At 25.3% G+C, this 13,143-nt stretch overlaps 1 protein-coding gene across 1 annotated transcript in view; it reads left to right on the plus strand.

The window, feature by feature from the left end:
* LOC112591371 (hemicentin-1-like) overlaps nt 1–13,143 on the plus strand; it is a 184,078-nt gene that overhangs the window by 148,451 nt on the left and 22,484 nt on the right. The window contains 1 exon segment of the mRNA XM_025335178.1: nt 11,746–11,897. Within this exon segment, the coding sequence (XP_025190963.1) occupies nt 11,746–11,897 (152 nt within the window).

The raw sequence follows: 13,143 nt of genomic DNA on the forward strand, positions 1-13,143 counted from the left end.
TTTATAAAAAAATTAACTTCTAAATTTCAATTAGTTAAATGGAGTCAAAAATGTATTTATTTATTTATATATGCCATACATTTCATGAATTAGAAATATGTATAATGCAGATATCTATTAAAACTTTCTATTTTCTTTTATACTCATACATATATTATATATAAATAAATACACACACAAATATATATATATATATATATATACACACATATATAAATGAAACAATAAATTTATTTTATTTTATCCAGTTACACTGGCTTATAAAATACCCATTAAAACCCATGGAAACTACCAATGAAAACTACCAATTTAAAAAATAAACTAACTGAGATTGGTGTAAATTGTGTATTTTAGAAGGCGTACAGAAAATTATGTTTTATGAATTATTTTTCAAAAATGTAAAAGTTGCCTTGGATTTTGTCTCGATTGTTTTAAAGAATTTCACATTTATATGTAAATTTATTATTAATATTATTAGAAGTAGTATTATTGATATTTATTAGTATTTTTTTATGATATGATTACAACTATTTATAATTTAAATTTTTTAAACTAAAACAAAAAACATTATTATTGATAGACCTCACACGACACTAGTTATTAAACATCAGTGACGTGTGTACACTACTGATACTGGAAGATGTCGCTAGACATGTTAAATTCTAATTTTTCCATAAAATTGTCTATAATTTTTTTCTGATGGTTCATCCTTACAATATATTGATATTAACATCATGATACCTCATTATAGTTTCTCAAAATACTCTTGAAAATGATCTCAACAATTGTCGTCGTGTCCGTTCTTTTTACCGGAATACAGCAATCTGGAGGATATCCTATACCGTCATTAACTGATGCTCGACTGCAACGAGATTACAAGGAATCTCCATGCCGTCCTGTAGCTGGTTTGGCGGACGCATCAAACAAGATATATACGACTCACGTGGAAAATTTTTTACACACATACAACGGGATTACCACCAAAACTGCAGATGCTGTCACATGCCAGGACGTGCAGAAGTTCACGGAAATATCAGCTTTCGATCTTGCTTCGAAAATATCAAAATATTTGTTAACGTCGTCCACGAACACGCATACTAAGTGCCCGGAAGTTGCTAAATCGGCAATGATTGATCAGAGTTATTGGCAACATTTTTTTCATGATAACGAGTCCGTTACCCCGCCGTTACCAAAACAGAAGACCGAGACAACCGACCAATTGATGAATACCACGTCGGTTATGATCGTTCAATCGGAAACTACGACGCCGGTAACAATCGACAACGCGAAGACGACCGTGAATATTACTATGAGTGACGCGAAAAAACATGACGGTTCGCGTGCGACTAAAGAACAAACCACAGACAAACCATGGTTTTTGCTGATGTTGGCGACTGTCGTAGATAGGAAAAGTCCGGTACTAATGACCACGGAAAAACGGGAACGGCAGTCATTTTGGAAGAGAACGTCGCGTCATGTCAGGAAGTCACAGTCAGATAAACTATTTTCAAAAAAACAGAAAGGCTGCGACAAACAAGTGGACAACAAGACTGGTGATGGCACGGACTAGGAATCGTTTGTTCCGATTCCGTGGTGAGAAGATTTAGAAAACACGTCACCATCAAGCCGTTGTCGCCGCCTTCATCAAAACACATGTGATTCAACTCTTTTTCGGTAGTTACAGTTTTGAGTGGTTTTTTTTCTCCACAAATTTATTTTTAATGACTAGGAAACGATAACGTGTAAATGCTACTTATATGCTAAATAATCACCAAACAGTTTGGAAATTTTAGTGTGGGCTAGCCATGAAAGTCTTATACATCGGCACTAACGTTACAATACTTTAGTATTGTCGAAACCACCAAAACATATTTAACAGAAGAATTATAATTAATCGAGTAATGTGATATATTATTTATATTAAATATATTACGTGTTTATTTTAAAATTTATTGATACTACATTATATATGGTATATATACTTTATAATTATGTAAAATGTTAAGAATTTAATATTTTAAACAAATGATTGTAGTGAAAAGAGAAAAAATATCAAATTAACTTGCATCCACAAATTTTTATATTTTTTTAAGTATTGTAAAAAAAAAACTCGTGAGAAATATTGTTCAATTTATAGACCGTAAAAAACAGTTTTATTGATATAAAATAAATGAAAAGAAAAATAATTGACAACTTCAATAAAAAGTCAAAAAAGGATTAAAATTTTTATTCTATGATTATTTTATGTGTATTATATCTATAAGACGCTTAACATTAATTATTGCTGATCATAACTATTTCAAGTAGGTATCTATAGTTATAATTTAGATGTTTAACAAAACATAATCAAAAACAGGATTGCATTAATATAGTTTTGCAGTTTTTTTTTTCTTACAATTATTATGGAAATTAAGCTATATTGAATATTGAAAAAAAATTTTACTCAAAAAAGTTTCATTAGGAATTTATATTTATATTTTTATATAAAAACAATGCGCCTCATAAAAATACTTTCTACATGCTTTTTAAATATAAGATGGTGTGACATTTTGTATACTTATGAAGCATTCTATTTATTATTAAAATATATTTAAACCTACATAGCTATGATAATAAATTGTAATAACTGAGATTTTAATAAAAATAATGTAATATAGAATATAGTTATCTCACCATTACATAGGTCAAATCATATCTAATTTTAATGTAAATGTTGATAACTCTTTTGATTTTATGAACAATACAAAAACAATTAATATTAAGCTTTCAACGAATGACTTGAAATATAAAAATGTTAAATTTACGTTATAAACAATACCGTGTATTATGTGTATGGTTTAAATCATTATACAATGAAACAATATAAGATAATAATAGTAATAAAACAATAAATAGATACAATAAAATAATTTATGAAAATTATCTGAAATATATAAGACACAAAACGACATAGAAATTGATGTAAATTATATATATTAATCTTTTTTTGTATTATTTACAGAAATTTTGAATTTTAAACTTTAATTTTTTTTAAATTTATGTACAAAAAAATTATCGTTTTTGACTAAAAATTCTTGAAAATTTAACATAGAATTTAATAATAAATCAATCAAAATCCATTGAAAATCCTGTATATCACATTTTTTTATAGATGCTCAAAAAGATAATATATATATTTTTTAAATTCGTTAAAATTAGAAATATTTACGAATCGTCTTTTAATTAAATTCATACAATTTTTAATTGTATGCAGAATGTTTGAAAATGTATTAAAAGATTCTTTATACATTTTATTTTTATTGAAAATTAAAAATAAAAGTTATTCATAATGCTTTATACATTTATTAAGAATTATGATGAGGAATTGAAATAAATTTGACTACATTAGATAATTAAACATAATAATGTAATATAATGTTTTTTATTTGATTATAATTCAAAAAAATACTAGAAACTTTAAACATTCTCTTATTAATTAAATTATTATTTTGTATAGGTATACCTAAAATACAATTTTCCAAAAAAAAAAAAAATGTAATAATTGATAATAGTTATAGATATTTAAAATTTTCATTTTTAAATTAATTTAGTATTTTTTTTTTTTAAATGGTGGTAAAAATATTTAGGCTTAGTCAAAAAACCTTGAAAAAGTATACCAATATACTTTTATTTAGATTTACAGTATTACTATTTTAAAAATAGATTAAGTACTTGCATATAAATAAATAATATGATATTAAATTATTCGTCTCCATTCAAAATCGCTTTTTTATATTTGATAATTTTTCATTGAACTCAAATTTAACATATTTATTACAGCTACCTACTCATTACAAGGCTTAATCAATACCTTCTATACAGCGTAGACACTTCCCCGGTTTTTTGTTCATGGCAATCATCTACATTCTGATCGAATAAAAAATACTATGATATTAAAAATCATACAATATATTTAAAGCATATTTTTCCATTGAAAATATACACTTAATTTTATCATACATATACATATATTGTATGGTATATATTCATTTCACCATATTATTTATGCAACCTTACTTATATTGAAAGTTAATGTAAAGTTTTGACTTTGTTAGGTTTATTTTAAGTTTTAACATGTTATAAACTACATTTATTGGTAAAGTATAACCACAAGGAATATAATAAGTACACACAAGTTAATAAATATTAAATGTTCTTTTTTTAATTTTGTCTTTTATTTCTAATTAAAACTTAATTAAAAAAAAAAAAAACTTTAAGGTGTAGGTATCGGAATTTTCTTTTTTGATACGATACAAAAGAATAGCAAACTATATTGAACGATGTATTAGCCACGGAATAATTCTATAGACCTTTTTACTGAAGAAATAATGCTTTAAAATAGGATAAAGGTATAGTTATTTAAAAACTCATCAAAGAAAATCATAGATACATGTGAAAAAGGTCGGTAACACCTGGTTGAAAATTTGATCATCTTGCCATTGTGATTGACGACGTATAAAACGCCGGCAAACCATAAATTGTGAGTGTGTTTCAAAAACATAAATCGCCAATACAACGATAAATACGATTGATATATGATAAATCAAAATTATCTTCGGGTCGGCTTGTCAGGTGCTATTGTTGTCGACGGCCGTGTTGTGACGGATGGAGGGTGAAAAAACATAAAAATATACGTCCTTTTCCTATAACTTGCTCGACGTACGCTAGAGATGACGCGTAATGGTAAGAGAATAAAAAAATATTCGTTGATAGGTGGGCGAGTACTGCAGTTATGTGTAGAATGGGAATACATCGGAATGGAAACTCGCTTGACCGTGACTTTTCCACCGTATCTCCATCGACTACTACTATGGTCGGTTCGCGATCAAATCTACGGAATGGTTAACGCTTTCACGGTACAAAAAGTACGGACAAAAAGAAAGAGGGAAAAAAATGAACGAGGGTGAAGAAAATAAAAATAATAAAAGTTGGTAGGACCACAGGCAATACGGTCGTACGGGAAGAGGAATCGGAGAGAAAAGAGAAATTTCATATATATATATATACACATATTATGTATAAATATATATACTCGTATGCCAGTACTGGCTCAAAGAAATCCATTGGCCCTGACCACCGGCTTGCTTCCGGATTGGCGTGCCATCATTTTTCCAATCCATTACCCGAACAGGGTACCTGCTGAAACATAACTGTATAATAATATGTATATACGCTTCAAGTCGTTCGTTACGTTCTTTACACGTCAATGGTTCATCATAATTTCAATATCGGGCTATTCCTATAGGTTATACATAATTATATTCAATATATCATATTATATATATATATATATGCATATATATACAAAACATACTTAACGGTGTATAATTTATATATTTTGTTAATTGTATTATAATAATTGTGCATGTGAACAGGCGCCATTTACCAGGTATAAGGTTATCGAAAAAAGTGTGTTAACGCTTGATTTTTTAACTGTCGTTCTCTCGCCGTGCGGAGAAAAGTACCTCACGACCATCACTGCCATAATAGTGAAACAAATGGTGCAAATAATATTTCGACTTATATTTTTAGAAGTACGTAATAAGCTCCACTTTAAGAGTAGAAAAATGTTTCGTATCCTTGACGTGTGTAACCGATAGGTACTCTCGTAAGTGCTTGGTAATATGTTACCTATTTTACATATTTTTATACTTTGAGCATTTATTTATGTTTTCCTTATATTATTTCAGTTAATTCCGAGTATAATATAATATTATTAATATCTTTCAAATATTCATTATGTTTATGACGCAGACTGTTTAAATTTTTTTTTTCTATGAATAAGTATATCAAGTTTATTCCTATTACTTTTCTTAGTAAGTATTCTAAAATGATGAAAATAAACCCTGAATATATTATTATACTACCTTTTTACTCGATCTATTGTTTTTGAAATAGTTACATTGTTTATACGAGTAGTATTTTTTTATGTCTGTGCGCAAAATATTTGTTCCTTCATACGTACCTACTACATGATTTTTTTCAAAATAATATTCCATTCGAGATTGACGATGATTCCAATGATATTTTAAATAATCGTTGGTTTAAATAATATCTTCACAATTCATTCTTACTTTGTCACGTTGAAAATAAAAATATACGATATTACTTCGTTACATGGTTGATGATCAATCAAAATCATGATATCGATCAATTTTTTAGGTAAGCATATCCATTTGATTATAAACGTACGATAAAACAGAAAAAGTAGTAATTAAAGGTCGTAACATATTGTTAAATGGTGAAATATTGTTTTCCAATCCATTATCTTGACCATCACTATCAATTCAAATAGAGAAAGTTAAATGTACATAATATTCTTATAACTCATTATTATATATTATAATACTAGCAAGCCCTGCACGTCATTTTCAAATAAATCAAATACCCGTAAATTTACTCTTTCTTAATCACTGTAAATTTTAAAAATGTTTGACACAGTTTTTTGAATTGTTTTGACCAAGTACAATAAAAGTCTAAAATTGTATCCATTTATAATAATAATTTTATTTCCTGTGAACTTTGGCAACAATAAATAAATAATAAAATTATTTTTCATCAGTAGTAAATATGAAATACTCTTTAAAATGTAGAATTAAAAAATTTGTTTGAAGTGAGGTGTATATTTCATTGGGTATAAGATTAATTATTAAGTATCAAATTTCAGAAGCATGGGTGTGATAAACTTAGCAGAGGTCAATTATACAAACAAATACACACACATACACATAAATATTGTCTTTATTAATATAGATAAATATATATTAATTACTTTATGTATATGTTTATTTATCAACTAAGGAAAAATATTTATTTAATATGTTTGAAAAGTTGATTTTATTTTACGTCAAATAAGTGAATAACCAATAAACATGAGTTTTAACAGTTTTTGGATCAAAATTGAATTGGAAAAAACTTTTCACCATTGACGGTAAACAAACTTTCAATGCCACGTATCAGTGATTACTACTTTTTTTCCCCCGTTTTTTTTTTTTAAGCTCCAATTTAAAAGCCCCATTGTCTGATCCGTTAACTTTAATTAACTCGATATCAGTCTCTCCTGGAATTCCTTAAAAGGTTTTAATAGAAAAGAAAAATACACCATTTTCGAAGAAAATTGCTTTTCACATTATTGACGTTGTCAAAAATCAGATTTAAACTAGGTATAGGTAGTATACTAAGTTCAGTATAAAAATAATTAGTACCAGATAATTCTAGCAATATACACAGCTTCCATGCCAGATACTTCTTAAGAGTTTTTGATCTCATGAAAATTAATGTCAATGGCTATATTTGTCTATAATATGCCAGCATTACTGTTCACACATACAATGTTTTTGAATATTTTTAATTTAATTGTGTAATTTTATATGATTTTATAGCCACTAAATTTTAAACGTCTATTAGTTGTTAATTTGTATTTTGAATAATAATAAAATTGTAATCACATAATTATAATAATTAGATTTTTACTGTTTATTATGATACTATATAAATATGATTTATACAACAAAATAGAGAATTATTGATAATAGTTAATTATTCTAAGTTTATAGTGATATTATTTATTTTAAATATTTTAAATATTATCTTTAAATTTCCAATATATATATATATGTATATATATGTGTATTTGAATAAGCTACAGTAAAAATATGAATAAAACAAATTTATTATCCAACTGTTAAAATAAATCATATGATTGCCAATAATTTTTGACATATTACACTTATAGCCAAGTTCTAATAAAAAATGAAATCTATCTGGTACATGAATTCATACATTGTGCATTAGGTGCGCTTGTATATTATATATATATACATAAACGTGTCAATAAATGCGTTTAAAATAAATATTGATGATGAAATATTATTCTATAACTGTTGTTCCAAATCCATTACGTAATTTTTTCATAATTTGAAACTCTTTTTTGATGTTTCCTGAATCAAATTGTTTTTAAAACTAACACGCAGTAAACTCGATTGAAATTTATATTCTTTAAAATATATTTTCGATAAATATCAAAAATTAATTTTTTACATTCGATTTGCAAAAATGTGTTATGATATTTGTAAGTTTCCAAAGTGAATTACATTTTTCATTAGAATAATAAAAAACATACTGTAAAGTAAAAAAGTTGTATTAATTTTTTTCAAAAATCTCGATAGAATATTAAAATTGACATAATCATAACAGAATTTTGTTTTAACATTATAATGTACAAAATTGAGTATGTTAAAATATTATAGCTTGGAGTATGCATATTATAGGCATGTATCATTTTTTTTTAATGAAATATTTATCACAGAAATTCATTTATATAATTTTCGATCCACGTATTTTATTAAAAATATTTGATCTAATAAATAATTTAAATGATTTATACATTTTACATTTTTTTTTTTTTTTTATGTAGATCACATTTTGAATTGTTAATACTAATTTACTATCTTTGTATTAGGATAACATTTTTGAAATTACAAAATATCCATAAAATAATGTCAATGTCAATAGGTCATTTATTTACAAAGAAATTTTTTAAGAATTATATTATGCACATTACACATGCAGTATCAAGTATCTACTATTCATAGAATGATGTTTAAAAATAAATAGGGATTCAATTTTTAATGTTTTTTAATTTTATTATTCTACATTAGTAAATTACATAGTACAATTAATAATTATTACAAGCCAATCATTTAAAATTTTGTATTCTTTATTTTAATACTTATAACAATTTTAGAAATATGTATACTAATAAATTGGTACTTTCTTAAACTTAAATATAAATATAAGTATAAAGTGCACATAATAATTTTTAATATTTAATTACAATAATGTATTATTAAAATATTAATGAGTTTATTGTTTTTTTTTTTCCATTTAACTTAAATAAAATTATATATATATATATATATAAAAGAACATACATATTTATGGACATCTAAAATTAAGTGAATATAATTATTTAATTCAATTCAATCGAAATTAGCGAGTTGTTATGCAAAAGGTTATATTCATTTTAGTTTTTTAGCTTATATAATTAGTCAGCATTTTTATTAACTTAACTTATAATATATTTTCTAATATTCATAATTAGGTTAGTTTGGAATTATAATATTTATTTACCATGTATAGTTTCATAGAAAGATAAAATACTTTCAGAAAACTAGATTCTATGATAACAATTTTATTATTGTAAAAGGTTAAAAAATAATATAAAATGAACATTTTATGTACGTCTACATTAACTATGAGCCTGGAAATAAATAAAATATTCATAGCTAATACTTATCTGTACAACTATCGATTATATCAAATTCAATTTAAATTTATAATTAAAATACCACCTATATAGATTTTAGGTATATTATTTTCATTTTACATTTAATGCACTGTTGCAATATATTTTATTAATTATACATTTTAACACATATGGTATTTTTTAATATTTACAATTTCCTTAATTTTATTTATCAAATAACTAATTAAATAATCTCTGGTAATAATTAACTAAATTTTAAACTTAATTAATGTATTCAAAATATAGTCTACCAATTAATTTAATATTTTTCATATTTACTTTTTGAATAGCATTTAACCTATAAATAATTGGTTTTTTTTATAAATATTTCAGTGCTTGTTTATTAATTATTATAATTTTAGTATCACATTATTAGAAAAGTCATACATTTATAATTATAAGCAAAGGTTTGAGAGTTTCATGTGAATATCACTAAAATATTTAATATTCTCTCAGCCTTGCTAAATTTAAATATTATTTAATTACTTAGTTTAAAAATATAATGTTTTATGTACATTTTAACTTTTTTATGTATTATATTATAGATTTTAAATATTTATTTCTTATTTATTTATATACATATCAGTGATTTCTAAAATAATATAATGTTTACTGACAGAAAAATACTTAAATAAATTTAATTAATAAAGGTGTTAAATTTTAAGTCGCTTATATATTTTTATATACATGATTAAAATTTTGGTTTAAAATAATACCCATATGATTGAGATGATTGAGATAAGTTATAGTATATTTTTTATAGTTATTATACTAATATATTTAATAATAATATTATTGATTAAAGGAACTAGTACGAATTTTAACCATTAATTTTCTTTAAAAAATGTAAATTATATGTTTCAAATTTCAAACTTCTATTTATGTTTTAAATATTGTGTGTCCATGAGTTTAAATAAGTAATCAATGATTAATAACCCAACCAAAGCTTTCACAATTAATATTGGTTTTAAACTTTGAGCAGTTACCTTAAATTAATATACTAAATTCAACTATATTTAAATTTTATTACATACAGATTCTATTCAAAGATCAATACTTTTAAAAATCAAATTGGTAAATATTTGAATATTTAAATAAAAAATGAACGGTTGTATATGATTCAGAAAAAAAAACAAAGTGAAAAATAAGATCATACAAAACCATTGTAATTTTGTTTTACATAATGCACAGTGAAAATCGAAATTGTGTTTTGCATCAAAGTTGGATTTACGAACAAAAATATGTTGTATTGAAAATAAATCGAAAACTTCAGTTTTTGACTTATACTAACAAAGATATTTAGTAAAAATGTACGTCCAACTACTTAAATATTAATAATTTTAAAAGATTAATTGTTTTTTATTTGGAATCTTATGTTCAATTTTTTTATAACACATTAAATTTATTGTTTTACACTTTCCTATACAGATTAAATATATATATATATATATATCATTTCTATATAAAATGGTAATATAGATATTTATTTTATTATTTACTATTGATAGGCCTAGCTTATAGCCATGTGTATTGCATTTATTATATATTTTTATGTACATGTCTCCGAGTTTAAATATCATAATCATCTATTATGTTATCTGGTTGCTCCCTCCCGCAATCACATTTTGTGTATTTTATATTGTATTGCTTATATATACTATATATATTCATTTTTTGTTTGGATAACACCTTTAGGCAAGTACTTTATTTATAATATATAATATACATATACTGATGAAATCATAATACGATTTCTCCAATGGATTACTATTTACTGAATATTGGTTATTTGACTAAATTCCCAATCGATAGATAGATTACGTTTAAATGAAACTTTGAGATCACTAGCTGGTCCAAAGACAAATAATAACAAAACAAATTCAAAACTAATATTGCACTACATCACGCTACTCTCGTAATATTAAATAATCACTATTTAATCCCGAATCGAACTTAAACGAAACACATTTTCTACAAATACACCGTCATCAATATATTGTCTAAATGTTTAATTAATAACTTTTGTTAAACGCCTTAATAAATAATAATAGGCATATTATATAACTATCGTAATGATAGCCTGCATTGCGTTAAATTAAAATATCATTAATTATGTATCGTGATGTTAAATTTTTGAATTGTTTTTAGAAATGTTCGAAAAAAATAAGAAACATTTTCAGAAATTTCCAAAACGAGATAATTTAAATATGAACTTAGTAGTATTGATACCTCGTTATCAAAAATGAAAATTGAGTCAAACATTTTTGAAAAATGTATTATATATTTTTGGAAATTTCCTTCTAACATCAGTATACTTGTAATAAATTATTATTAAAAATAGTATTACTAGTATGACAATGTTCTTTTGTAATAACCTATTTGTTTCATTTGTCCCACAGTCAAACCGTTAGATGTGCAAGTGCTCAGTAGCAGGCAGCCGCTTAGTTCCGGCCGGACGTACGAAGTGCAGTGTCAGGCGGTGGGCTCCAAGCCGCCGGCTAACGTGACGTGGTGGAAGGACAATGAGAGGTTGACCAACGCTACGCAGACCGTAAGTACAACAATAAAGTACGAGTATGTATATGTGCGTGTAATGAATATCATACACCAACAACCTGCCCGCTGGCTAATCTGTGAACGCTTTTGCCTCTCGGAAACTACCCCTTCTATGACCCCCTCCCCCCATCTCATGCATTGAGACACAACCACTAAATGTTCGGTGAGCGACCCTTTCCGGGTAAACTCTATGGTTACTGATAAGCACCGTGACGTTTTGTAAACCGAACAAAACCAAAAAAGGTATTCGCGTTATAAGAGACTGCGTTGTCCCAAAATGTCATCTGATATTAATAGACCTAAATAATAAAACCTATCTACCACGTTTTATTTAATTATTTTTATTTCATTTGTCCGGAGAGCAGCGACATTGTATTTCTCGAAATCCAACATCGGTTGACAATGCGTAATTTTAAGTTTGGTTTTTCTTTTTGAGGGTAAAATACGTCACCACGTACAAATTAAAATCTAATTGCGCTTATCTGCGTGCAATGCATTATTAAAAGTGGGTACGTTGCAAACACTGCTCTTGTATACCCACATAATTAATACACAACCGAAATTATTACCTGCGCTAGGAGGCCACGGCACTAACGATTTTTAAAAGAACCCGTATACGAAATGTTATAACAAAATATATTATGTCCAAAGCAATATGAGAATTTAAAAATCCAAAAGAGCACATCTAACGTTCCACATCAACACCACTTTTTTTTTTAAATCCCTCTAAACAAATCATATTTCTACAAAAACTGAATATTACAATTTACAGTTAAAGTTTCAGCCAAAAACACTATTTCAATACTTAATGGTAGAGCCCATAATAAAAATGATAAGGTTACCAATTAGATGATAATGTATTAAAATTGAACATAAAATATTTATACATTAATAACCGACGCGTGGTATAAAAAAGCTAATAGTCAAAGAATTTTTTTTGAAATTTCTATATAAATAATTAGAACGACACTGACCTAATTATGCAGCAAGTTAAGAAATTTTTATATTTATAAATCAAATAACTAAATAATAGATAAAATTAAATCACTATCTTGAATGAATTGATCGAAAAATAAACGAAATAGTATAATAAATTACACTATAAACCATATAACTAACAATAGTAGCATAAAAAAAAAAAACTTAACAAGGGTATTAAAATTTAATAAATCAATATGAAACCTACTATTACAGATAACTTAATAATTATAATTAATTAATATAATATCTATAATAAAATT

This window comes from Melanaphis sacchari, unplaced genomic scaffold (genome assembly GCF_002803265.2).
Source record: "Melanaphis sacchari strain LSU unplaced genomic scaffold, SCAv2.0 Contig132_pilon_pilon, whole genome shotgun sequence".
NCBI classification, from domain to species: Eukaryota; Metazoa; Arthropoda; class Insecta; order Hemiptera; family Aphididae; genus Melanaphis; species Melanaphis sacchari.